We start from the raw sequence: 27,411 nt of genomic DNA, 5'->3' as shown, positions 1-27,411 counted from the left end.
AGCACCCTGACAATCAACATATTGTAACAACCATCCGAGTAGTATTTCTAACTGCTACTGCATAACTGGTCGGGAGGTGTTCCCACTGGTACTGTGAAAAGCACCGACTGTAAGTTCTCTATGAGAATGAAATAGGAACAACATTTTTAAGCAGGCAAATATTAATATAAAGTAAAAACTTTATGTAATACTTAGGAAAGTAGATTCCTAAGTATCATATTAAAAAAAAAAAGAATTCAGTTCAGAGGCCATTTATTGAGCATTTACTGTGTACCAGATGCGTGATCATTGGTAAAACAATTTCTGTCCTAATGAGAACTAAGGCTCCTTTTACCTGCCCTTCTCTCACTGAACCTCTCTGAGGCCCTACGAGCATCCTTTCTTTTGCCTAAGGCTAGTCTCCTCTGATGTTCCTGCAGATTCCAATGCGCCCCAGCAATGATCTATCATTTACATATATCACACTGGCAAACTTAGAAAGCTAGACTTGGCTGTGTATTGGCCGAATGGGCACTGCTGGTAGAAGTGTGATCTGATGCAGCCGCTCTGAAAAGAATCCGATATTACTTAGTTAAATAAAGTTTATATACACATTTCAACCCATCAGTCCCTTGTTTGATCTTTGTACTAAGAAGATTCTCATATAGGTCCATGAGGGGCCAATAGGCTGTTCATAGTAAAACTGGTTGAAGTAATGGGGAACTGAGAATGTCTGGGTTTATTTCCAAAGGCAAATGTGTAAGAAAAAGATGACGGAAGCACACTTCCGATACCGCAGCAGTGCCAGAGTTAGTGGACTTTATGTAAACAGGGCAATTAATCTAAATTTTACATTTAAATAAAGATGCTACATTTTTGAAAAGGAAGAATCTAAATAGATAGCATTATACTATTTAAATAAATTGAGAATTAAATGCAAAAAACCATAGAAACTCACATTTAAAATAAACACATATAAGTAAAGAAACACACCAGATACATTAGTTATCTGTGTGGTGGAGTGAGAAATGAGAGCAGGGAGGAATAGGAGATTAAATAAACAAGAGCGAGAATGTAGAATGATAGCTTGACGGAGTGCAGCAACTGAGACAGGTGATTAACTCACCCTTCTGCATCGGAGCTTAATACAAATAAGTATAATCCCAGCCCACCTTTCGAACAAGATCACTCATCTTTCCCAAGGTGTTCCTGTAATTTTACACTGGAAAATTTTGTTCATGCCATTCTCTCCGTCTGGATGAATCTGAATCATTCCTTAAGGTTCTATCCAAATGCCTGTCATTTGTGGCAGTTTTCTTGATCCTTCCTCCATTCCACCAAAACAGAAGTAAGATTCCTCCTCTCAAATCCTACCAAAGCTTTTCATGGCTCTCATACAGAATTAATCATTTTTAAATCATGTATTAATAATTACTACGTGCTTCTCATCTCTCCTACTAGTTCATGATCTGGATTTATTTGAAATTATTTCTGTATTTAGCAAAAAGTTGGTAACTGTTTATGGGCTAAATAACTATATATAGAGTCTGCAATTCACAAGTGGCCCTAGATGCCAGGTCATTGTCTGTCTGGAGGCCTTTCTATAGAAATACTTTGTTGCATTGGGATGAAATCAGTTTCGGCTCTCACATATAGCATTTTGAAACCAATTTTCATTTTCTAAATACAGATTATTTTTATATGTGGATGAGTTAAGTAATTCAATGTGGGGATTTCATTTGCAGACACTGGAATATTGCTTTAGAAAGCATTTATAGCCAGTTCTCTTAGGAAAAAGGTAACACTGTAAGTGATGAGCAAGTTCACAGGGTAGGTCTATCAGTTACCGATGTTTGGATGAAAAGCATTGGAGCAAAAGTTCATTTATATAATGAAGGAAGTTTCATCAGGTATATGCAAGTGAAAACTTCTGCCAAAAATTGCAATTGCATGCACCTGGAATTGAAGAAGGTACCAAAATGACATTTAAAGTCTGCATGAATTGACCTGGTCTCTGGAGGTTAGATGTCGTCTCAGCTAGTGTTTTTCTTTTTTTTCCCCTAAATCAATAAATTCTCATACTTGGTTGATTTTGAGGATTGATGTTTCTTTTTTATTATTTTTTTCAAGCTGCTTCATTTTGGAGACTTCGATTCAGGTGTTATTTTTAGTGAGGCCAATGTAATTTCTACTGATGTCAGAAAGTAGAATTATGCTCTTAATATTTCATGCTTTTCAAGGTTATGCATTGTAACATGACCTGTGATATTTCCCATGTAGTGTTAAATAATGGAGGAATTACTATTACTAGAATAATAGAAGGGATTCCACTCTATCATGAAGAAATTTCTCCATAATCACCGATGCCATTTTAGTGGCTGAAGGCAACCCTAGAAATTGAATGAGTCATTTAAGTAAAAAAGTTAGTAAAAGTTAGAAAGAAATACACTTAGGTCTCTTGCCCCAGGGACCAAAATGGGATTTTCTTTCTACATGCTTTATCTGGCCAAATATAGAGTCAAAAGTTAGAAAAGAATGGTCTTGTTACCAGTTCACTAAAATCATTTCATAATCTGCTTGATCTCTCCCAGAAAGGATACTTGACTTTCCTAAATGTGATTAAGTTTCAATTCAGACCACCTCACTTTTATTACAAACACAGAAGCTTGAGGAATTCTGATTAATTTCCAAAAAAGAAGGCAGAAGTAGAGAGGCTAAAGCGATCAGTCACCCTAGACATCTCTTCTCACTGTAAAGCTTGTGCATTTCCCCCTCTTATCTTATTCACTTTCCAGTAGAGCTGCCTATATTTCCTCCTTCCACTTTTCTATTTCTTAGTGGTTTTTCAGCATACTTTTCTTGGAGAATTTTTCCACTCCAGCTGCTTCCAAATAAAATTAGGAAGTGTATCTTAATTCTCTCCAATCTATTTAATTCCCCTTATATTCCACATGGTACCTTCATCAGCTCTAAAACCCATGTCATCTGGGCACAGCCACTGTGGAAAACAGTACAAAGATTCCTCAAACAATTAAAATAGTGCTGCCATATCATCCAGCAATTCCACTTCTGGGTATTTATTCAAAAGAAAAAAGAAAAAAAAAACACTAATTCAAAAACATAAATGCACATATATGTTCATTGCAGCATTACTAGTAATAGCCAAGATATAAAAGCAACTTAGATGTTCATTAATAGATGAATGGATAAAGGTGTGGTGTATGTATGTGTAGAGATATTAATATAGATACAGATACAGAAAATAGGAATATTATTCAGCAATAAAAAAATTAAATCTGGCCATTTGCAACAACAATGTAGATGAGTCTATAGAATATTATGCCAAGTGAAAAAAATCAGACAAAGATAAATACTGTATGATCACACTTTTATGTGGACTCTGAAAAAAACAAAATAAATGAATAAACAAAACCGAACAGAAACAGACACATAAGTATAGAGAACAAGCTGATAGCTGCCAAAGGGGTGGGAATGGGAATTAAAAAGAAAGAAAGAAATCACTAAAAAAAAAATAAATAATGGAAAAAAAATTAAGTAAAATTGGTGACCTAGTAACCTATACACAAGAAATTGTTAATTCTTGTTTCTTCTTAGTAGGGACATGTGTAGCTGGAGGACACATAGACTATTAATGTATTTCCAAACTAAGCTTGTAGAATATTTGAATATTCTAACAAATATAAGCATTGACTCTTGAAGATATCAATACTTAAATTTTAAAACATAATGACTCCTAGGAGTCTATCTGGGTGACAATAGTGGGAAAGGCATTATTAGGTCATGTAATTTTGGCTACATGTTAATTAGTCAATGTGTCTCCCCTCCCAAGATGCATAATAAATTAACAGAGGTACAAAATACTCTTCAAGATGATTTTGTGTTAGAAATTGTACAGACATAATTCTGCTAATACACTTTTTAAATAAGAACAGCTGTCAATGAGAGTTCCAGAAGAAAAAAAATGTTTCTCTGCCTACAACAAGCACCTAAAACTCTGAGGAACAGACAAAATGTATACACACATATCAATTTGCATATATTATTTATGCTAATATTCTGAGAAATGGAGTAACACAAGGGGAAAAACATAGATCTTAGAAGCAGGTAGCCCTTGGTTTGAACTCCAGTTTCCCTGTGCTTATTAGCACTTAACCTTGGGTGATTTCTTACATCATCTAGGCTTCAGTTTTCTTGATTGCAAACTAGCAATGAGAATAATGTTTAATTCTGTAGGATGACTGTGAGAAGAATTAAAGGCGCTAATTTATGTAAAGTGCTTGGAACAATCTTGACACAGGTGAGGTGCTCAATAAGTGGCTGACATCTTTCTCATGTGTGCCTTTGCACATAGATGATTTCCATTCTAATGGTTATCCCTATAACTCCCTCTGCATTGCTCTCCTGCCCCTAGGCTTCAGTGGGATTCTATTCTGTTGACTTTGCCATTGAAATCTGACAAGCTCTTCCAACACCCAGACCTGAAGGGGCTCCCTACTGGGATGGTACTACTGAGACAACATATAAAATGACCCAGTAATCTTCCCAACTTCCCACCACATTAATACAAGCAGTCCATGTTTAAAAGTTGAAGTCAATACTTTATAGTCTGTTCTCAGTGGTTCCTCCCATGTTATACCATTCGCCCCCAAATTTTTTGATCTTTACTTCATTAATCCATTATTGCATATTTGGGAGATTCTAATCCATCTACCTTACTAATATGTAAGTACATCTGAAGATTAGAGTGATTCTTACTTGTGTTTGTAAAGCCAGCTATCTTCCAGTAACTAATTATTTTGTGAATACAAGGCATACAACTTTATAAAAAGATTACATTTAAAAAAAAGAATGTATTTCTAGAGCCACTAAGCTCTGCTCTTGTCTAAATAACTTACTCATCTGACATAAAATTTTTTAGTTTTACTATTTTCTATTCAGCATTGTTTGCAGTTTAACTCTTTTTTTTTTTTCTCATTGAACAAAATATATTCAATTGTAATTATCCTTCTCAAATTTAATTTTGCTCTTTTGTCCTCAAAGCTATCAGAGCTTTTGACCCTCAGGTCTTTCTATATTATTTCTCAGTTCTCCCTGGCATTTGTTAACTTCCATTAAGGATCATCTGTAGATTTAATTAACTTGTTGAATCCTCCTTCTTCCAGATCATTAATGAAGTTGTTAAATAAGTGTGAGCCCAGGGCTCATCTCTATGGTATCTTGATGGTCCTTCAACCCCAATTATGTACTACATTTCCCTTTACCATTTCCGCATATTTATATTCCCTTGGTCATTTCCTAAGCCATTGAAAGGCTCACTTCCAAATCATTTGAAATTATATTTTAAATGAAATTTCATGTGACATAGCTCTTGAATTTTTTTTTAAAACTTGGCTTACCTGTTCTTACTAGAGCAGCAATTTATAGTTCCAGTTTCCCATAATATCTTGTAAATTTAAATAAATAATTCGGACACTTAACATCTTCGATAATGTTCTCTTGGTCTTTGAAATTAAAGAGATACTCTACTTCCAAAGAGGAAATGTTTATATTTTTAGAAAGTTTCTTCTTATAATGTTTTTAGATAGAGCAATCGTCACGAGATAGTTATAAAAAAAATTGTATTCCTACTCCCAAACATTTTTCTTAAAGGGAAATATTTTTCATATAATCTAACTAATTTCACTGTCAGTTTTCTACTGTTATTGCATTTACATTTCCATGTTGGCCAGGGTTTCCTGTGACTTTTCACCTATGGGTCAGAAACAATTTTTGAACTGAGATGCTAGCTTCCAATTAAAGATGCTAGACTAAATACTCACATTTGCCTCTAGTTTCTCCACCAAACACTAATAAAATCATTTTAAGAAAATTATAAAGGTCACAAAACCTTCAAAGGTAAAGCACATTTGAAAGTAGACAAGAACAGCATAATTTTGGAAGCTTGAAAAGAGATGGAGGAGTGTCAACTCACTCAAAAGACATAAGAAAAAAAAATCATAGGCTGCAATGAAGAAAGCCAAAAATTGACTTGATTTATCCCAAAGAATACAGTAATTAATGGCATCAACTCAAAAGAATAAACATAAAATTATTTACATTAACATCCCACATAGGGATGTAAACTGTTTTCGATCAACTTTTTGATGTCTCACTCATTAAAGTGAGCAGATAAACAAAGCTATTGGATGTTTGACAAAAGGTAAAGACAAAAACAAAGTAGCAGAAAAAATCAATTTTGATAAAACAAACTTTACAAATTAATAAGACAACTTAAAAAATTCTTGCTATTGTATACTCAAAAACATCGAAGAAGATACTACCTATAAGAACTGAAAACAATTAAAAAAATATTTAAGAACAATAATAAAATTGGATAGGAGAAATGAATAACAAAGATTTGAAAGATAAAGTTGATAAAATATCTCTAAATCTCCCTAAAAAAGAATAAGTAATAAAATATAAAGAAAAGATGAAAATGATGCAGAAGTAATCAAACAATTAAAAGACCAATTTAAAGGTCTGACACCCAAATAACAGGAGTTCCAGAAATAACAAAAAAAGAAAATTTAGGTTAGTAAACCATCAAAGTATTTTTTTTCAAATCCCAGAAATGAAACCAGAAATTTTCAAATTGAAATGCTTTTCAATGAGCTCAGCACATTGGTTTAATAGTAGATCCTGACAGAGGTACATCGATCATCATCAAATATTATACCACTGAGGTTAAAACATCAGACCACAATTTTCCAGAAAGAGAAAAGTAGGTGTCATAAAAATAATCGAGAATAGAATGGCATTGCATTTCTCAAAATTTATGCCGGAAAATATGACAATAGCATTATTCCTACAACATTCTGCTAATACACTTTATATATAAGAACGGCTCTGGCAATGAGAGTTCAGAAGAATAGGATTCTATAATAATCCTATTTAGCTTATAATTCTATACCCATACTAATCATCAAATAAATACAAAAGGAGTGTAAAAATATTTTCAGATATGCAACATTTGAATAATTTATCTTCTCTAAACTTTTTCTCAAGAAACTAATTGATTATCTGTTCTGTAAAAATGAGGTTGTGATCTAAAAAAAGAAATAAACAATATTTAGGAAACAGGAGACTGAACAAAAGAAAATACTATGTTGAAAGAAGATGCAAAGAAATCCAGAAAAAGAAAGCTTTTGGGTAACAGAGGAGAAGTAATGATAGTTTAACTCTGCTGCTCACTTATAAATATCATTTCATAGACGTAATAAGGTAAACGATGAATATTGATCTAACCTAAATAGAAGGGAAATTGGAAGTGTTTATGTGTATAAATGTGTGTGTGCACATACATGTGCATGCATGTGAGAAGTTAAAAAAGAACTAAATCTTTATCTTCCTTGGTGGTCAACAGATAATGCCTAAAATGGAGAAATCAAAAAATAATAGTATAAATATATTATCTTCATTATTAGATACATAGGGAAGAACATGACTGACTCTGGAGAGGAGGAATGGTGTAAGACTAGAGCAAGAAGTTCCTGTTTTTTTCATAAATAGTCATGTAGAACTATTTAACTTTTTAAACTATATGCTCTTTTAAAATAACACACAGCTCAACAGATAAAAGGGCTGAAAACTTGACTAGATATTTCATAAAAAAATAAAATCAAAAAGACAATAAGCATACAAGATCAACTATATTCATCATCACAGAAGTGTAAATTAACCATAATATAGTACCAAAACAGCAGTATTGCTAGAATGAAAAAAAAGGCAAACAGTAAAGTACAGATAAAGTCATGGTGCAATTGGCATACTTATTTATTGCTACTTGGAATATAAATAGGTACAACCACTTTGGGAAACTTTGGCAGATTCTATTAAAACTGAACCTATGCATACCCAGCAAATCCATTCCTAGATAAATAGAAATACTTATATATAGTCACCCAAAGATATGTACAAGAGTATTTACTGTAGCAAAATAACCAAAATTATAAAAAAATGCAATGTCCAACAATACATTTTGGCATATTCACAAAATGGAATTCTATTCCATAATGAGAATTTTAAAAACTACAAATATAAGCAACAGCGTGGATATATCTCACAGATCTAATGTTGAACAAAAGAAGTCAGACTGGTAACAGTCCTGGGCCTGTTAGGAACCAGGCCACGCAGAAGGAGGCAAGTGGCAAGCAAGCGAAGCTTCACCTGTATTTGCAGACACTTCCCAGCGCTAGTATCACCACCTTAGCTCCACCTAAGGTGGCAGTAGATTGTCATAGAAAGGTAGGGGACCCCAGCTATAAATCATTTATATACTTACTATAGTGACTGGCACATTGCCACCTCCAGCTACAGGTATGTTAATAGACTGAAGAATAAGAAAAGGTTTTCTCTCAGACTCACAGTACTTGGGAGCAAATAAACACTAAAATATAAGCAAGATGTTTCACTTCATGAAAACATATTTCCTTGACATTAAAATAAGTTTTCTTTGAGCAAAACAATTATGTTAAATCAGGGGGAGATCTGCAGGTATATATGAAACAGATTTTGGATCTCTCCAGAAACTTCCTGCAAAATCTGTTCAGAGATCTTTCCTTGATTTATAAATTTCACTTCTCTGATGAGGTGTTATGTAATGTCCTAACATGTGTGGGGTGTTTTTTTAGGATAATATTTAATCATTAATCCTCGTTAAAATAGCATCATCTCTGAAAGGTTTGCATTGCTTTTATTCCACTTCAAATTCAAAAGTGGAGTGGTGGAACTGAAGGACGCATACAAGAATAGCAGCTTAGAGTTTGCTAATTCTATGAACTTGGAGAAGTCACTTTACCCTATATATGTTTGTCTGTAAGATGGAAATTAATCTTAGTTCACAATGCTTTCTTGAGATGCTCTAAAAAGACCTTTAAAAGAGTCTGTGATTAGTGGCCAAGACATGAAAGCAACCTATAAGTCTTTCAATGAATGACTGGATACAGTCAATGTGGTAGATATATACAATGGAATATCACTCAGCCATAAGAAAAGATAAAATACTTGCCATTTGTGACAACATGGATGTATCATGAGAGTATCATGCTAAGCAAAATAAGTCAGATGGAAAAAGATAAGAACCTTATGATTTTACTTATGTGGGATACAAAACAGAAAGCGACAAATGAACAAATAAAAACAAATAAAAACCCACAGACAACAGAATGGTGGTTGCCAGAGGAAAAGGGGAATAAGGGGACGATGAAAAATGTAAAGGGGGTCAAATATCAGCTAAGGGAAGGAGACTTGACTTCGGGTGATGAGCACATAACGCAATATACAGATGTATTACAGAATTGTACACTTGAAACTTATTAACAAATAATGTCAACCCATTAAATTTAATAAAATTTTTAAAAAATGGAAAAAAGAGTCTGTGATTATAAAGAGTTAAATATTAGCTACAATTCATAACACTGCCATAAATGACAGTCTCTACACTGTGATTCTTTACAATCTAGTAATTTATTATCACTAATAATTTACTAATTAGACTTTCTAGTCCATACAACAAGAGTGAGAGATATCTGCAGACTGAGAAGTTATATAGCTTAGTCAATGCCTCCTGGTGAGTGGCTGATGTCCAGCTTGAAAAGTTATACTGTGTCCCATTGTCCTGGTGTAAGAATGCCCTATAGGTAAAACAGGTGTCCTTCTGGCACTTTCAAAATTAAATATCTGTGTTAATAACTTAGGGCTGAGAGAAATGAACATTGCTGTAGAAAAGAGGTTGAGGGTAGCATGACATAATAAAAAAAAATTTTTTTTAAGCATAAAAATTTAAACTACCAGTGAAGAATTCATACCCAGCTGTCCCTCTTATTAGCTTTACAAACTTGAGCGGTTTCTTTCATCTTTTAGCCTCAGTTTTCTCATCTGTAAGAGCAGGTAACATATCCCTCACAGAGTTGTTAAGAGATTTAAAGAGAGATGATATGCTGCCTGGAAACACGCACTGAAGACCATAATGATCTGTATGACATGAAGTATCACTATTACGCCAGTCCCATTTTAAAGAAGAGAGTATTAACTAACGTATGACGAGGAAAATTAGTCTCTCAAAACATCAATGTGAGATAGATGAACACAGCAGAATAACAGTGATACATTTAGAATCCCAAGGTCAACTGAGAAAAATAACACAGAAAAGATGAGCTCTGAATATTGTCAAAGCCTTTTTAAATAGCCCTGCTGTTTTTGAGAAGGGAAGCAAATGACAGTATTTTGAAGCCTAAGCTTTGAGACACAAAGTATTGTTCGAATCACAACTCTGACCCTATAATCTTGGACATATTATTGTGCAGTTCTTAATCTCAATTTTTTCAAAAAATGAGGATAATCATTCATTGATTCATTCATTCAACAAATATTTATTGAGTGCATACTAAGCTTCTAGCACTATTCTGAAAGTGGGAACTTCGGCAGCAGTGCTGGACAAAATCTCTGCCATGATGGTAGTCAACCTTTCAAAGAGGCTGGGGAGACAATAAGCAAGACAGAAGATACAAAATCAGTGTCTTAAATGATGATAAGTGTGATGAGAAAAAAATAGCAAGATTTGGGGTTGCATTTAAGAATGGTAGGAAAGGCTCACTGAGAAGTGACATTTAAGCGGATGCCTGAAGGAGGTAAAGAAATGAGTCATGAAGATATATAGAGGAAGAACATTCCAGAAAGAGAAAATACCAGGTGCAAAGGCACTGAGGTATGCTTATAGGCTTGAAAAATAGCAATGTGGGAGCCATAGAAATTATACGATGAAATTCGACAAGTTATATGAGATTAAATGATGCTGTTGTTTAAATAACATATGTCAAACACAAGCACAAGGTGCAGCACAAATGAAGTTCTAGCCTAAGCATTATAAATTTCTATGTAATTTAATTCTTTCACTACTCTGACTAAAAAAAATCAGAGATTGGAGAAGTAATGATTCTGTAAGAGACAGTGGAAAAAATATGTAGAAAAATGTAAACATCTTCAAAATGCTAATGCATGGAGTAATGGACATTGCACGGTAACCATAGTATTTCCACATCTCTGGAGACCAAGCATCTGGAAACTTTCAAGCTTGCCATTGGGAGCTTGACATCATTTTGCTAAAAGAGACTTCCATAATAATTTGCTGACAGTAAATCAAAAAGTGCTTAAAAGAGCAGTTCACGGCTCTTTAACAATTCCAAACAAGTGGTCCAATTAAAAAGGTTTGCTTGGCAATTTAAGAACCACAAAAGTGCCAAAATTAGGTAGGCTTATCTGGATCGGGGGTGGGCTAGGAAAAGCCAAGGCTTGTCTACAACAGGAGGGGAAGACTTGCTTATCCTCCTGAAATGAATGGTCTAGTAAATATTTATCAAATTTTTCTTCATAGATGCTAATACTTCTGTTATTCAGAAACATGTTATGCAAACCCCATATGATGTCACTTAATATGTCTTATCATTATCACCTTGGGGTGGGAATAATAAGACCAGCAAGAAAGAAATGGAAAAAAAATAGCTAGAGCATATCCCATTTTGATTTCAAGACATTGTGTTAATAATCGGTATATTGAGTCAATATTCTGTAGGGTCTATGGGGGTAATGGAAGTTAAACATATGTGTTGACTCTGCTGCAGGGATAGATGGTAGAAAGAAAAAGAGGATAAAAAATAGGTCCACAATGATTAAAAATGATACATTTTATGACAGGAAAACCAAGTTGATATGGAACACAGGGAAGGGAATTTAACCTTGACTATGGAGTCTGAAATATATTTCTAAAGAAAAGCTTAAGATCTAAGTGAGAGAATAATGGATGATGAGCATTATATTTGGAGAGAGAGAGAGAGAGCGAGACCCCCAAAAAGTTCCAGGTAGAGCAAATATCCTAGGCAGAGGCCTGAAGTAGGAAGAGTGATGCTTTGAGAAAATTTGATGTAAGGAGCATTGATTATAACTGAATGGGGAAGAGGCTCAGATTCATCAATACCTACTAAAAGGAGGTTGGAGTTTATTCCAAAGGCAATAGAAAACATTTAAGGTTTTTCAGCAGGGAAATAATTTGATAGTATTGATATTTGGGGGATTGTATTGGCCATAATGCAAAATGTACATTTTTTGTATGTGAAGAACAGGACTTGGAGTCTGGAGTCTTGCCATCTGTTATCATTCTAGGCAGTGGTTTAGAGTAGGCAGTAGGATGGAGAAAACAGGCAGGCTGTAATGATCAATTAAATGGGAAAGTGAGAGAGAAGGAAACACCAAGGATAATTCTAACTATATATGATCTAAAAATATCAGGGTTGAAGGTATGTGATTGACAGCAATAATTTTCTCATTCTTCTCAAGACATATCATGATGACAGTACTGTGGCTTTGGAGACTAACATGAAAAGTAAGAGGGATTTTATTAAATTATCTTTTTATTCAACAAATGTTTTGGGTAACTGCCCTAGGCCCTGGAAATACAGTGACAATGAGACAAAAAACTTTGCCCTCGTGGAGTCTATATTCTGGCTAGGCAGTCAGACCACACACAGAAAAACAAACAAACAAACAAATAAACAAAACATTATTCTGTCAGGGAATGATAAAAAAATTTAAAAAGTGTCAAGGAGGAGGAGTTGGGTTAGTTTAGTTAATGGTGAAGGTCTCTCTAAGGAGTTAACACTTGAGCAGAAGACAAAACGACATGAGGAAACTGATCATGAAAATTCCAAGCATACCCAACAGTAAGGAAAATATGACTAGCATGCTGTAGAAAAATCATGGAGACCATTATGACTGGAAGAGAAGATACACAAGTGAGGTATATATTCGAATGGTGAGGGCAGAGAAGTAATAGGGAGTCCTATAGGCCATTGTAACAACTTTGACTTTGACTTTGAGTGAAAATAGGGAGCCACAGAGAATTTGAAGTAGAGGAGTGACTGGGTCTGACTTTTTTAAAGATGTCTCTTTGACCACTACATTGAAAAGAGACTATAGTTGTACAACAGTGGAAGGGAGATGAGTTAGAAGGCTTTTACATTAATCTGGATTACAGATGAGGATGGCATGTGCAAGGATGGTAGAGATGGAAGTCCTATGAAGTGTGGCTTCTAGATATATTTTGAAAGTAAAGCAAAGACTTGGATGTGTGTTACAAAACAAAGACGTCAAGGATGACTTTAAGATCTCGATACAGAAAGTGTGAAAAGACAGATTTTGCTTTCAACTGGAATACAGAAGACCGTGGAGGAACAATTTGAGAGAAAGATGATCAGGAGTATTCCAGATCATTGGAGAGACTCAATTTTCTATTATTTTAAATTAATATATTTGTGATTGATAGATATGTCTATATGTGTGTCACAGGCAGAGAGAAAATTACAAAAAAAAAAAAAAGCCTAGAAATTTGGAAAGTAAGGTACATTTCTGTGATCAGAAGTAGTTTAGAATGGGCTGGAATTTCAGATGCATGTGAAGGAGAAGTAGGAGACAGAGCTTCAAAGATAGACAGAGACCAGTCACAGAGGTCTTTATACATCACACCATGAGATTTGGACTTTATCTTGTAAGCACCAAAGAGGTACTGAAATATTTTCTTAGTAAAATATTCTTTAACAAAACAATCTTCCAGAATTTCCCCTCATGGACTCAATCTACTAAGCTAAAATTGCTGCTACCCATAGATAATTTTGAGGTCTCTTTAAACTGGGGAATGCTTTAAAACCACATTAGCCCACCAAGCCAGAAACTGCTTATCTTATAAACCCCTACCACAATGAATGAAAAGATCTCGATGTTTGATTCATCATATTTTGGACCCAAGTGAACATTTTCAGGCAACTGCCTTTTCTAATCAGTGAATCCTATTAGGGGAGAATGACGCAAATCACAAGAGTTATACTCCTTCTCCTTCAGTTTATTGGCTTCGATTAGCCTTTTCCCACATGATTTGCAGTGCAGTACATGTTCATGGATACAAAGAATTCTTGGATACTAGTTACTAGTGAAAGTTTGTAATTTCTAGGCTCCAGTTAGTCATATTTTCACAGAAATCTGTATTTCCTTTCTGTTTAGCCATCGTGCTACAAGTGACAGTGGTGTCTGTATTCCTCAGGGCATAAAATTAAAAAGGATTGTATGAACCAAACTCCTGACTTTCACAGTTCAATGGTATGAGCTTGCCTAGTGGGGAGCGAGAACTGTTTGTCATTTAAATAGTCAGGAATTACTTTCTGCATTGCTAACTAGACAAGGTAATCCCTTACAGCTCTCATTTGTTTGACGGGGAATGCCAGTTTACTAAAAAGGTAAGCTCCCTTCACTTTGCTTTCTGGAAAGTCATGCTGACAAAATTACTGGAAATACACAAAATTTCTATATTATTCTTATTGATGGCATTCTTATTAATGGCATTTCCTCCATCCTCAATATGATATACTTTCACTTAGATGTCTTTTAAATAAGACTTGAATTGGAGTTATTATAGCTAGTGATCTATAAAATGAAAAGACTGGACCATGTGAATTTTGAGGTCCTTGCTTGTACTCATTCATTTATCAAACATTTATTGAACTCAAATGTAATAGGATATTAAAACTGGATTTTTCCCATCAGGGTTTCAGTAGATGACAACATGTTAAAAACTCCCACATTCCAAAGCTGGGTGCTAGACTACCTTTACAATACTTTCAAACATCAGTTGTGCTTACTTTACCATTAACCACCTTCCAGCTCTGTAAACAAGGGCCTAGAAATTCAGCAAGTGATATCTGATGAGATCAAAAATGAGAACTTTATTAGAGAAAGCTCTTTGGCATGCTGCCAGTTCCCTGTCACTTTTTGCAGGGAAAAAAAGGGAAGAACTTCCTCTGTAAATTCATCTGAAAATAACAGACTTCAGACACTTAGAAATGTCCCCTGAATGACGAGGGACATAGCAACTGGTATTTGACTTATGCCTTAGAACTCCAAAGGTCAATGCCTAGGTCTGGGGCTCTCTTACTCACATAGCAGAGGAAAGAAATAAAAATACATTAAGAGAGGGCTGTACTTAGAGTGATTGAGTGAGAAAGTATCTGTTTATAGGGATTCTACAAAAGAGAGAGAGTCAGAGAGGCACTCTAATCATATGGAAATCTTGCAGGGCAAAGGAGCTATGAAAGACAAGTGGACCTTCACAAGCTCGGAGCTACAGAAGGATGAAAGGATAAAAGGCAAATTAATTCGGAAGGTCCTAGTGATCCAAGACCCTCATCAAAGCCCATCACAAAGGAAGAACCAGCAACTGCATATCTCCCATACAGAGGGTTTCAATGCTAGATGATCACTGTATCAGTTACATGATTCCTTTTTTTCTTCCCACAAAATTCTCTCACCCTAGGTAAGATTCATGACACCTGTGAATTTTAAAATATGATACTGAAAGAGAATAAGGAAAACTGTCCACATCTCCTGCTCACTGTAAAACTCTCAGATTGTGGCAAGGCTGATGAGTGGAAAGGTAAAAAGGTTTTGTTTAGCTTTAATACAATATTGAATTAATTACATAAATATAACTTTTTTTTTTGGTCCTGAAAAGTCCTCATCTGCACAAAGACCTGATAGGCCATAGAGAGATCAATATCCTTCCCGTACTCTTTTCTTTTCTGTACATGCAGTGTAGGTGTGTTTCTATATACGAACTGGAATGGTGAGCATGCCATATTTACTTTATCAGATCCAGTGCTTATAGAGTGCTTGCCAGATACCAGGACATTTTAAAAAAATTCTTAATGGAAAGTACTGTTTTCATTCTCAATTTGTAACTCAAGAAACTGAGGCACAAAAATTTTAAGTAACTTCCCAAGATCTTAAAGCTGGTCCTCAAAATTGGAAGTGTGCTTCCAGAGTTCACATTCCTTACCAAGCACTGTATCTCCCGCTCCGCTAAGTAGTCTTCTTTCATAAGTTTTAAAGGTTCCATGGAATGGTTACATATAATTTATTTCACTAATTCTCTATTGTTCGAAATAGAGGTTGCTTTGACATATTATTATTTAAAATGCCATCTTTTAAAGATTCTAAATGTATCATCAAACCTCATTTACATGCCCACCTCTGATTACTCTTTCAGGGTAAAGTCCTAGGAATGGTTGGGTGTGTATGGACAACTTTTAGGTTTTTCTTGGATGATTAACACCATTTTACATAGAAAACCTGATTCTGCCCCATGTCATATAGCTCGTAAATAGCAGAATCCAGGAATAAAAGCCAGGTTCCTTGATGCTAAATTAAGGATAGAATGTTTGTGTTTCTTAAATGAATTTGAGGACTCAATGAAGGATTAAGGAAATATTTGCAGAAGGACAAGTGTGGTAGCCTTTTCAACGAGGCCTCAGATCAGCCTATGTACTAAGCTACCTATGCTATCAGTAATGCAGTGAGAACTTGGTGTTAAATCTTCAATTTCAACTCCAAGAAATGGGAAATAAACAATAGCAAAAAAAAAAAAAACTTCCCAAGGACCACACCTAAGTTATTAATGTTACTATTTTAGGTTCCGATTAACTCTTTTCCCTGCATGAACTGAGCAAAAACACTGCTGCATAAATTAATATGTATTAGCTTGACATAAAATTACATAACATGTTCATGGGAACAGAGAGAATATGAATTAGCAAAGATGGCACGAATATAAATAGTTTACATCTGAATGGTATAGTGAGATGCTGTAAGGGCTGGTAGTAAAATTACAGAGGTTTCGGTAGTGAAAGATGGATATAAGGCATGGTGCCACCATTTACATATTGACTGTCCATGGAAAAGTAGCCTATTATTTCTGAGTTTCAATTTTATTACCCAGTAAACTGAGGATAGAATAAACAATATACAATATCTAGAAATCTACTGTGTGCCAGGCACTCTATCAAGTGATTTAAATAGACTTTCATTTAATCTCATTGAGATAGGTAATATCGATATTTTAGTGAAAAACAGAAGTTAGAAACATTACATATATCTGATCCAACATCACAGATTCTAGCAAATAGTGAACCCTAACTTAAATTGAGCTAGTATAGCTTCAGAGACAATGTTCTTAATCCCTACTTTTTTATTCTCTTCCTACCTTAGGCACAAGAAAGACATTGAAAGGAAGATATAAAACAATGTACACAATCGAGTAGAAAATTATGGCTCATTATTCACAGGAGAAGATAATTTATTTGACCTTCCATATACTCTGTTAGGTTTAAGTTGCCCTGTACACAGGTAATGTGATCAAGAGGCAACCGATATTAGAAGGTGTATGAAATTTGTATTTAGTCATACATGGGTTAGAAGCCCAACTCCACTATTGTTTGGCTGGATAACAATTATACACGTCCTTGTGCTCAACAGGGTGAAACTAGCTGCCTCATTAGAAATAACAAACACAAAAGTTTAGAAGTCATAATAGCTATATACCAAGATAATATAGGTTTCATTGCAAAGAGGCTAAATAATTCACGATGGCACATCTAATATCAGATCAGACTAGTACTCTTTTCACTATTCCAGGCTGCATCTTTAATTTAACCAAAATCTTTGTTTCTGAAAAAAAAAAAAAAAAGGAATCAGTCCCTACAGTTAAACTGATATGACTTGAAAACTTGCTCTGTATCAAGATGAGAATAAAAAATGGCTTAAGATATTTTTCCATATGTCTGAAACCTGACAAAATGGTGTTCCTGGCGGTGTCAAGTACAGGGTTTTGAAACAGCTCCAAGTTGCTCTGAGAGTTAAGTGGCAATTCCACAGGGGAGTGCATTGGGTCTTTAGCACAATTTCTCCATCGCAGCCAAAAGAAAAAAGTTGAGTGGCTGGAATTGAGGAGAGGAAGGGGATCCTGAACAAGGTACTCTAGGTTTGGCAACTGAACTCAAAGTTCAGCAGCTCTAAAGATGGATGTTCTTGTGTTAGTGGATTTGGGCTCCTCTCACGCTCCACTGCAGTGTGTCTTCACTGCCATTCTCTATTTCTGCAAAGATCCAGTGCAGATAACAGCTCCTCAAATTCATACTCACCAACTTTAATGAAACATAAAGAGAGCATCTGTGTTCATTCTTTTTTGATGGGTTCAAGTGGATGGGCCACGCAGAGAAACCTCAAATCCTCTCACTTCCCTTTTTAAATGACACCGTAAAAGTACTGCTTATTCTTTTCTGCGTGTCTATTAGCTGCCGACAACAGCAGCAACATTAATAATAGAATCTGCCATTTACATGTGCCAGACAACCAGAGAAAGCTCATGTTGAGAAAAGTTAAATAAATCTCCAAACTGCTAAGAAGTTGAAGAGGCACATTTGCGACTCATCCTCTTCTCAGATGCTTTCCCCACAGTCCTGTGATAGCTGGAGAGAAAACAAAAAATATTCTCTTCTCCATTAACAGAATGGAGCTATTATCCATGTTCTTATAGGCTTTTAAATTTTTTCCCTGAAACAGGGCCAGGCTAAGCAACTACAATAGATGAATGCCAGCAGAGCTCTCTAGAAATTGGGGCAAGATTTAAAATTTGAAAGAATATAGACGGCTTTGTTTCTGACCATTCTTTTTTACCTGGTGGATGAGTAATATACTCAGGGCAAACTATTACACTCTGTCTACATATTTGCAAGTCCCTGAGGCACAGTGAAAAGGATAGAATACATTATCCTGCAAAAAGTCATTTCCCTTTAGGAAAGGTTAAAAGATTCCCAGTAACTTGGAAAAATGAAGTCCTTTTCATAACTTTCATGTTCTCTTTAAGCTTAAAAAATCATTTCTTATTGCAAACATAATTTATATTGTGGAAAAATGAGAAAATTTAGATAACCAAAACATAAAAAATAATTACTAGAAATTACATTGTGAATGGATAATGTTGTTAAACTTATGGTTATTTACTGATTTCCCTGAATATTCTTGATCAGATACTTAACATTCTTTGGAAGGGCTGTGAGAGGTTCAATGATTATATGTGTTTATTGAATATTTACAATAAGTGAACCCATTTTTGAAACAACTATGGTCAAAAGTCAAGGTCTATTATTTTTATAATATCAGCATGTTTTTTCTAATAATTTTACACTAGACTATGGCCTTGTCTACAGCTTGACTAGTCGTGTCCAACTCGCTGTGTGATTCACAAGGCACTGGTTATGGGTACCTGATGTCTAAATAATTGCATTTATACAATTTATAACTCATGTAATATACAAATAGGAAAATGCAATACAATTAGCTGTCTTGTCTGTATCATCACAAATAGCCATCCTGACACATATTTTTAGACTTTTAAAAATGCTACATCTAGACCTGACATTGTCAACAGGGTGATTCTGCCTCTCAGGGAATATCTGGCAGTGTCAGGAGACATTTTTGATGGTCATGACTCAGGGTGGCAATGCTACTATTAGTGGGTAGAGTCTGGTGATGCTGCTAAGCATCCCCCAATGTACAGGACGGCTCTCTGCAACAAAGAATTATCTCTTCCAAAAAAGTCAAAAGTGCCAAGGTTAGGAAACCCCCAACTGGAATAGTTTAATACATTATATTTCATCTCTACTTATTGTTGCTTGCAAGTTTGCTTAATGCCAAGGAGAAAACTTAGTCTTAATCACTTCTCAGAGGAGGATGTTCTGCTGTGTTACTGTAGGTAAGATGTTTCTGGATTTAGTGAAGCTCTTTGGTTTTACATTTGAAAAATCTCTAGGAGGATTTCTTGTTATTTCTTCTTGACTTGAGGTTGGCTACATCACATCTGTGTGGCATGATATGCTTTTAATTCACTTAGGTTAAGAAGAGAGCTTTCACCAGCAGCCCTCTTCTATCCTAAGCAGCAAAAACTATACTTCATACTGATTCTTTACTTATCTCTCTCTTTATACATCTCGATTTTAAATGTGAAATCAGATAAAAACCAAGGGCACAGAGAAAGGACAAAGGGTCAGAGAAGAACCAACATAATATGTCTAGAAACCAAAAGAAGTAAAATGCTTATCTTGAATGGGGTTTTGAAAAGTTTAACTTTACTAAAATCTCATCAATATAAAACAAATGCATAGCTGCTCATCTTTATGTTACACATACCAAACACAGGGGGATTTGTAACTCCATTAAATTCCAGATAGGCATTTTCTTTAACAGATTATTTTAATAATTTAACTAAGTGTACTTGAATTCTCGAAGGCTGAATACCACAAGCAATGAATAAAACCAGTAACTCAGGGGGCCAAGGGCAATACTTTTAAGACCAAATATAAGTGAAGTCTATATAGCTCAAAGGGGGCTATTTAGTTATTTCTGAAATTAAAACAAATCGAATAAAAGATTTAGTGTAATCATACCATAGACATTCACAATGCATTTGCATTTTTCCTTTATATCCTAAATCTCAAGGCATGTAGCTTCACTATTCAGTGACAAATAGAATTACTTAATGTTTATTGCTCGTGATCGACATGACAAAATAATTCAGATAAGACATGACATAAGTTTTCAGTATTTGTCCCATAACGCATCTAGAGCCCTTGCACACAATGGATTGGAAAAGATGTACTTTATCCTATTCACAAAAAAAAAAAAATTCATAGAATTAAAATATTGGCCTATATTAAATGAAATGGCTTTGTTAACAATAGAAGATAGCATCATAAGCAAAGAAAACATTTTATTTTACTGTTCTTTCTACCTTGTAATAACTGTGCAAGAATTCGAGAATATGTAATAATAAATCTCAACTTAACGGTTATATAGAAAACTATGGCCTGCCTATCTCTGTTTTACTTTTGCCTCTGGTCTTGATTTTTTCCTTTATTTCTGCTTTATTTGTTCCACATTACAGACCAGAATGTAAGCACAAATTCAACCAACCACTTACTGAGCAGAGAAAAGGATAGAAGTCAAATCTTGAAGCCATCAGACACCATAACTAATTTTTCCTTGGCTGCCACTAACTTAGACCCAGGTCTAAAATCATTGCTCTTCCCTAATTCTTTATAACATAAAAAGGATATAAACTTTAGAGTAGATGTTCCAGTTAAATATCACAATAATAATATAATGCTGATTTATAACAAGCAACCTGAGGTGCTTGGTGAAAGTGAAGGTTTATGAACCCTCCCACAGGGTGGTGGCCCAGGAATCTGGATTATAACAGGAAGTTTATGTATTATCCTTGAGAAATATATGCAAGGGTTTATAATGCAGGCTTTGTGGAATGCAATGTGAATTTTATTCTCAGTTCTAATACTGAGTCTGTAGCATTGCAAAAGTTACTTAACCTAGATAACATTTATTTTGCCATCTATAAAATAGGAGTGATATTATCTATTTCTTTTCTGTATTCTTAATATTAAAATACTCATTTTAAAGATCTGATGCATAATTAGTACATAATAAATGGTATATCATTACTAGTAGTATCCGTCATCATCAACATTATCATCATTACCATTCTTTCCCAATTAATTTCTGTGTACAAGTTTTAGGGAAACATGGCAGTTCTATAGAAAATAATGAGAAATTTTATATCTTTATATATGTGTGAGTGTCTGTGTGTGTGTGTTTCTTTTTAGAAAACCTAATTAAAATCAAATGCACTGCAATAAGGGCATGTGTGCTAAGTTACCATTAAGATTCTTTACTTTCAGCAAAAATTTCTCAAGCTCCATGTGGTAATTCTCTCATTCTGCTCACAGGCAGTTCTTGGCTCTTTTACATGTCCTTTTTTAAGAACAAACCAATTAATTATTATTTAATACATGTAATTTGATTCAATGACAATGTCCTAAAATATGGAAAATAATGGTGCACATATTATTTGATTTCCTTGTTGAATAATTTATATAGCTAAATTCTGACAGTTTTGAAAGGATTAGGATACCTTATAAGTATACAGCAGTACAATGCAATATGTTAGACAAGTAGGGGTATAATGGACTTATTTAAAAAAATATTATCTAAATTTTTAAATCATTTCTTTGATTAAAAAAACTAATTTAAAAACTTTTAAAATTCTCTAAATTCAGAAACCTTTAAATGTAAAAGAAAGGAAATGAGAGCTTTGCTCAGATCTCTGGCACTGGATAAAACCTTTTTCTCTTTCACCATAATAAGGATAATGATTATAGCATCATATTTTCATATTTTTATGCTATACTATAAGGTGTCAAGTGTGATATTCCAGACTCGGAAAAACACAGGAAAGTGATTTTAGCCCAATAAAATTTATGGGCTAATACACAGAAATATTCAATTTTACATGGTTTAGACCTTTTGTTATCATTGATATCGCTGGCATATAGACATTGAATGTAATTTTTAGTTACATACACATAGGACTTCTTCAATCAATAATAGAGCTGATTTCACCAAATAATGCCAACGGTAAATACTACATTTACTGCAAATAGAAAAGTGCACCTAATTGAATCTCACAAATATTAATTAGCTTGTATCAGGTCTACGAATGATAATGTTCCTAATAAACCAATATTAGAATAGAATCCCGAGCACACCAATAAACCCACCCTGAAATTAATGTGCTTTTGTACAAGGAATGCATGGTTCTAATTTAGATTCTGTTGAAACAGCAAATTGTTATAACTCTAACAGTCATGTGTGATGCTACTCTCAATAGATAATAATTGAGGCAGGTCAGTTTGTCAGGCTTTATCTCTAATTAGCACTCAAGATGCACACTTCAAACTATAGCAGAGAAAGACTCGACATTGCTAATTTAGAGATGTCGAAGGGAGGGCGAATGAAGCTCCATTTTCAGAGGGAGGAGACCTATTAGGCAGCAATCAAAAGGTGACAATTTGGGGAGCCACATCCAACACTGAAATATAATGTCTCAAATCAACCCAAAGAACTATTATCCTATAGAAGGAATTTCTATTCTCTTTGAAATTTCTCTCTTTCTCTCCCTCCACCAAAAAGGGGTATGTTACCTTTCTCGCAGTAGCTTCCTGTGAATCCAGAAGGGCAGACGCATTCGTTAGGTGCCACACATGTTCCTCCATATCTGCAGCCCTCTTCACAGAATGCTGTTGCAAAAAGAATGAGGGATTTCTCTTAGATAAAACCGCAATAAGAAAACTCATGGCAAAAAGCATGGGCATGAAAATGATGCTTTGTTGCATAAGAAATACATATCTGTTTTGACATATTTAAAATTTTTTGGTATGCAAAAGAAAATAAATGGAATAACTCCTGCTTCACCGGTTTATATGAAACCAATTGAAATAATTTAAAATATTTAGCACAGGGCTGGCATGTACTAAATGGTAACTATTATGAATAGTTATTACTATTGCTAGTATTATTGTTGTTGTTGTTATTGATGTATTTGAAATAAAACAGGATACATCGAATAACTAGAAAGGCTAAGATTGGGATAAAGGTATTTTAAATACTATTTTGTAACTATTTTTCTCTAAATATCTTTTGTTGCAATAAAGACTTTTTAACATTATAAAGATTTGGGTATATATAATTTTGGATAACATAATAAATGTAAATAACAACTTATTTTTGAATACTTAAGATGTTTCCAATATTTCTGAAATAAAAACAATGCCTTGGCCATATAGCTAGAATTTTAGTACGCCCGAAATTATTCCTTGAAGGAAAATGCCTCGATGTGAAAATACTGTTTCAGGGAGCGTGGGGTTTAAGCCTTTTCATAAGCATTGCTAACTTATCACAACTCCATCTCAGTGCTACCCTGCTAGGCTTCCTATAATAGGTTAGCTTCCCTCATTATAGACTCAAATAGCATAGCACAGCTTCATGCACCTTTCCTTTGTAGTATTAAATATAATTGTTTAATTATCCTTTCCTGTTCCAGCCATTGGACTGTAAGGCTCATAAGGACAGGTACCATGCTTCTTTTTGTCCTTCATTGTACCATAGCCTTAGTATCTGAGTGTAGAGTAGATGCTCAAAATATATTTTCTGATCTATTCTTATATTATATTAGCTGATATTCTTCAGGTCCTTCTGACAGAAAAACTCTTTTCTCTAACAATTCGGCAACACTTTCATCCAGAATCATTTATTATCACACCTTGGGGATAACCAATAATTTGGTGTACTAACACTGTGAAATTTTTCATTAATGAAGAAGATTGTAACTTGTTAACCCAGAGTTTCTTTTAATCACATGAGAACGAGGTGAGAATTTTTTTCTTATTTATAGTTAGAAAATGTCACCCTGGAAAAATGTCATGGTTCTATTTTGCCATCATTACATAAATAATATGGGTCCAACTTTAAAAGGCCACATAACATCTTCAGATAGTTAAATGCTAGTTTAAGTACATAGAAATTCTCACAATATTGTCATTTTCCACATCACTTAATATCCATTGTATGATTTAACATTTTGTAGCTTAGCAATTAATTGTGAATTCCTCTGCTCTTGCCAGAGGATAGACAGTGTGTACCTTGGTATTCGAATGCCATTTTCTCTTTCTAGCATTGTAGTACCCTGAGCCTAAGCAAAAACAAAAATATTTAGACAATATCTGCCTTTGTATGTTCATCACGAAAACCAAAATATATATGAATATATGTATACAAAATTTCTTGTCTCAAAGATCACACCTTGTGCGCTCTGGTGACTGACATTTCAAGTAAGATATTTAAAGTGTAGCTCCATATCAAAGTTAATAAAAGAACGGTTAAAGTGTTTTTGCAAACTAAAAATAACAGTTGGAAAGCTGATAAGGAAAGTTTTGAGTGGCACTGAAGGATGTCAGGGGCTGGAAGCAGGAAGTTCAACTTGGGTTTCTGTAGTAGTAAGGTCAAACAACACAAGTACACGCGTGCACAAATGTGCACGCACACACACACACATACACACAGATCTGTATACCTCGTTGGGAGACTTGGTATTGTTTCACAGTACATATGTGCTCTGGATTTACTCACCCCTTAACCAAAAATGATAATGGGGGGGGGGGGGTCAAAGAAAGCATGAGATGCTTGTGATGTTTGAAGAATGTACAAAATAAGAAGGGTGTTATGAGGATGAAAGGAGTTAATATTGGTAAGGGACTTAAAACAGTGTTTGGTGCACAGTGTTATATATTTTGTTAAATAAAATTGAAAGCAGTATCACTGTAACTGTGCAGAATGGACCAGAAACAAATTGTCTAATACCCATACCATTAAACCCATCCTGTAAGGTTCACCAAGATAGGTTGCTATGACTTTGTGGTTTATGCTTTAGTTTCTAGTAAGAGTAGCAAAAGCCCTTATCATGGGCCTGTTAGATAGGTGTTATTGTCTCCCTTATGAAAATGGTGAAACTGGGGCTCAGAAATCAAGTGGCTCGTCTAAGGCTACACAGATAATAAGTAGCAGAGCCAAGATTCAAGCAAACACTTCTTTGGCTTCAAAGTCTTACCTCGTCTTTATATGTTACACTGCAGGTTTATCTGCAATCTGGTGTTTGCATGAGCAGGTTTATTCCTTTTGTGAATAGTTCCTTAAGGGCTAAAGGAAATGACTATAAATTCAAATGAAAAAATGTATGTCTAAATTGTACATGTGGCATTGAAAAAGGCAGGTAGGAAGCTTTTCGAGTTCATGTACCTATAATCTAATCTCTGTTACTGTCAAAGCTTAGTCACATCTCACCCAATGTAGGCAAACACTATTTTTTATGGAATTTACCCCAAATAAAGAACATATCCATTGCCTGCTAGAACCTTAAATAAAATGACAAAGTAATTTATTTTTCTTAAATATTTTTTGTTAAATGTATTGGGGTGACATTGCTTAATAAAATTATATAGTTTAATTACACACACACACACACACACACACACACACACACACATTGCATTTTGTCTTCACCATCCAATGTCAAATCTCCTTCCATGACCATATATTTGATTCTATTTACCCTTATTTCAAAAAACACAAAAACATATAAAGAAGGAACATGTCATCCAAAACTTAAGCAAATTTCCTTTGACTACCTCATAAAACATCAAAATACACTATTTTACCCTAAAGACTGTGGATAGATGATTTATATCTTGATCAACTATGACTGTTAGTGTTTCAAAGAAAAAGACTCTGATACTCACAGGACCTATAATCTGCACAGCATTACTTAGTTGATGGCACAACCAAAATAAGAAGCCAAGTCACCACTACATCATTTTCTAGCTAATGAGAAGATGAGATGGTAGAAACTACATGATCTAAATAAGCCCTACAGAAAACTATTTCACTCTTGGACCTCAGTTTTCTCAAGACCAAAGCAGTTATGATAGCAATGATAAGCCCTATACTGTGCAGGTTAAATTTAAATTACCAACATAAATGACCCAACACAGGACACTTCCAGTGGAATGTGCTCAAAAACTTGACGTGACTGTGGTTTTTCACCACCAGGACTCTGCTTTTCCAAATAACAATACTATTGTGTACCAGGTTCTGTTCCTAGATTCTGGAGATGTAGCAGTGAATGAGAAAAAATCCCTGTGCTATGGAACTTATTCTTTAGTGAAGGCTCATTATCACTTCTTCCTGGATTTGGTGACCTTAGTAGTCAAAAACTTGAAATCACAATTCCTTTGCAAACTCAGGAAAATTCAGGCACCATGAGTACATTGCTCCTTTGTCAACCACTTTCCAGATTCCAAAGTATGGCTTGAACAGATTGTAGATACACAATGAGATCACAAACCTGTGTTTGTCCTTATAGTGCCATTTGTTACTAACTTCTTACCTAGGGGGAGATGTTAGATTGGGTCAACCCTAAAATGGTATGATTTCTATTTCTGAAAGGACTCTTTCCACTGTGCCAGAAAATAAAATCACAAAACTCAAAACTGAGGGACAGTTAATCCGTAGAAAAACTAATATATTTTTTTTTAATTCAAAACTTCTTAGCATGTAAAATGAAATTTGAATGGTAAGGGGAATAAAATAAGAAGGTAGATTTGTACATGCCAGGTTTATGGATGCCCAATATCACCAACATGCGCTCGATTTGACAAAAATAGTTGTGCACTAATAAAGAGTAATAGATCTTCGAGTTCTATACACTTTGCATGATCCTCTCAGAGTTTTTACTGGCATATATTTAATTCCAAGGGACACACTATATCCTGCAAAAATAAGGAAACACAGAAGTTTCAGCACCATCTGTTAGAAGAAAGTCCTTTTCTTCCCTCCTAGTTTCCCTGAGGAAGCGTTTTCCTTAAGATCATTCTTGACTTCTCTTTACTAGCTTTGTTCACTCTGGCTCTAGGAAGGTAGAGGAATTTATTCTATTCGCAAATTTGGGAAAATGTATATATACCAGGATGATGCTTCTTAGATTGGAGAAGCAGGAGGATGGGCTGGGAAGGATCTTCCTTCCAGGAAGAACCAATT

At 34.6% G+C, this 27,411-nt stretch overlaps 1 protein-coding gene across 3 annotated transcripts in view; it reads right to left on the bottom strand.

The window, feature by feature from the left end:
* Positions 1 to 27,411, bottom strand: part of NELL1 (neural EGFL like 1) — a 692,265-nt gene that overhangs the window by 136,827 nt on the left and 528,027 nt on the right. For all 3 annotated transcript variants that reach the window (XM_016138479.2, XM_016138478.2, XM_016138480.2), the window contains one exon: positions 22,965 to 23,060. In XM_016138479.2, the coding sequence (XP_015993965.2) occupies positions 22,965 to 23,060 (96 nt within the window). The remainder of the gene's footprint in view (positions 1 to 22,964; positions 23,061 to 27,411) is intronic.

This window comes from Rousettus aegyptiacus, unplaced genomic scaffold, assembly GCF_014176215.1.
Source record: "Rousettus aegyptiacus isolate mRouAeg1 unplaced genomic scaffold, mRouAeg1.p scaffold_m13_p_5, whole genome shotgun sequence".
Classification (NCBI taxonomy): domain Eukaryota; kingdom Metazoa; phylum Chordata; class Mammalia; order Chiroptera; family Pteropodidae; genus Rousettus; species Rousettus aegyptiacus.
Note: the sequence above shows the minus strand (reverse complement) of the source record. Positions and strands in the feature narration are given on the sequence as shown.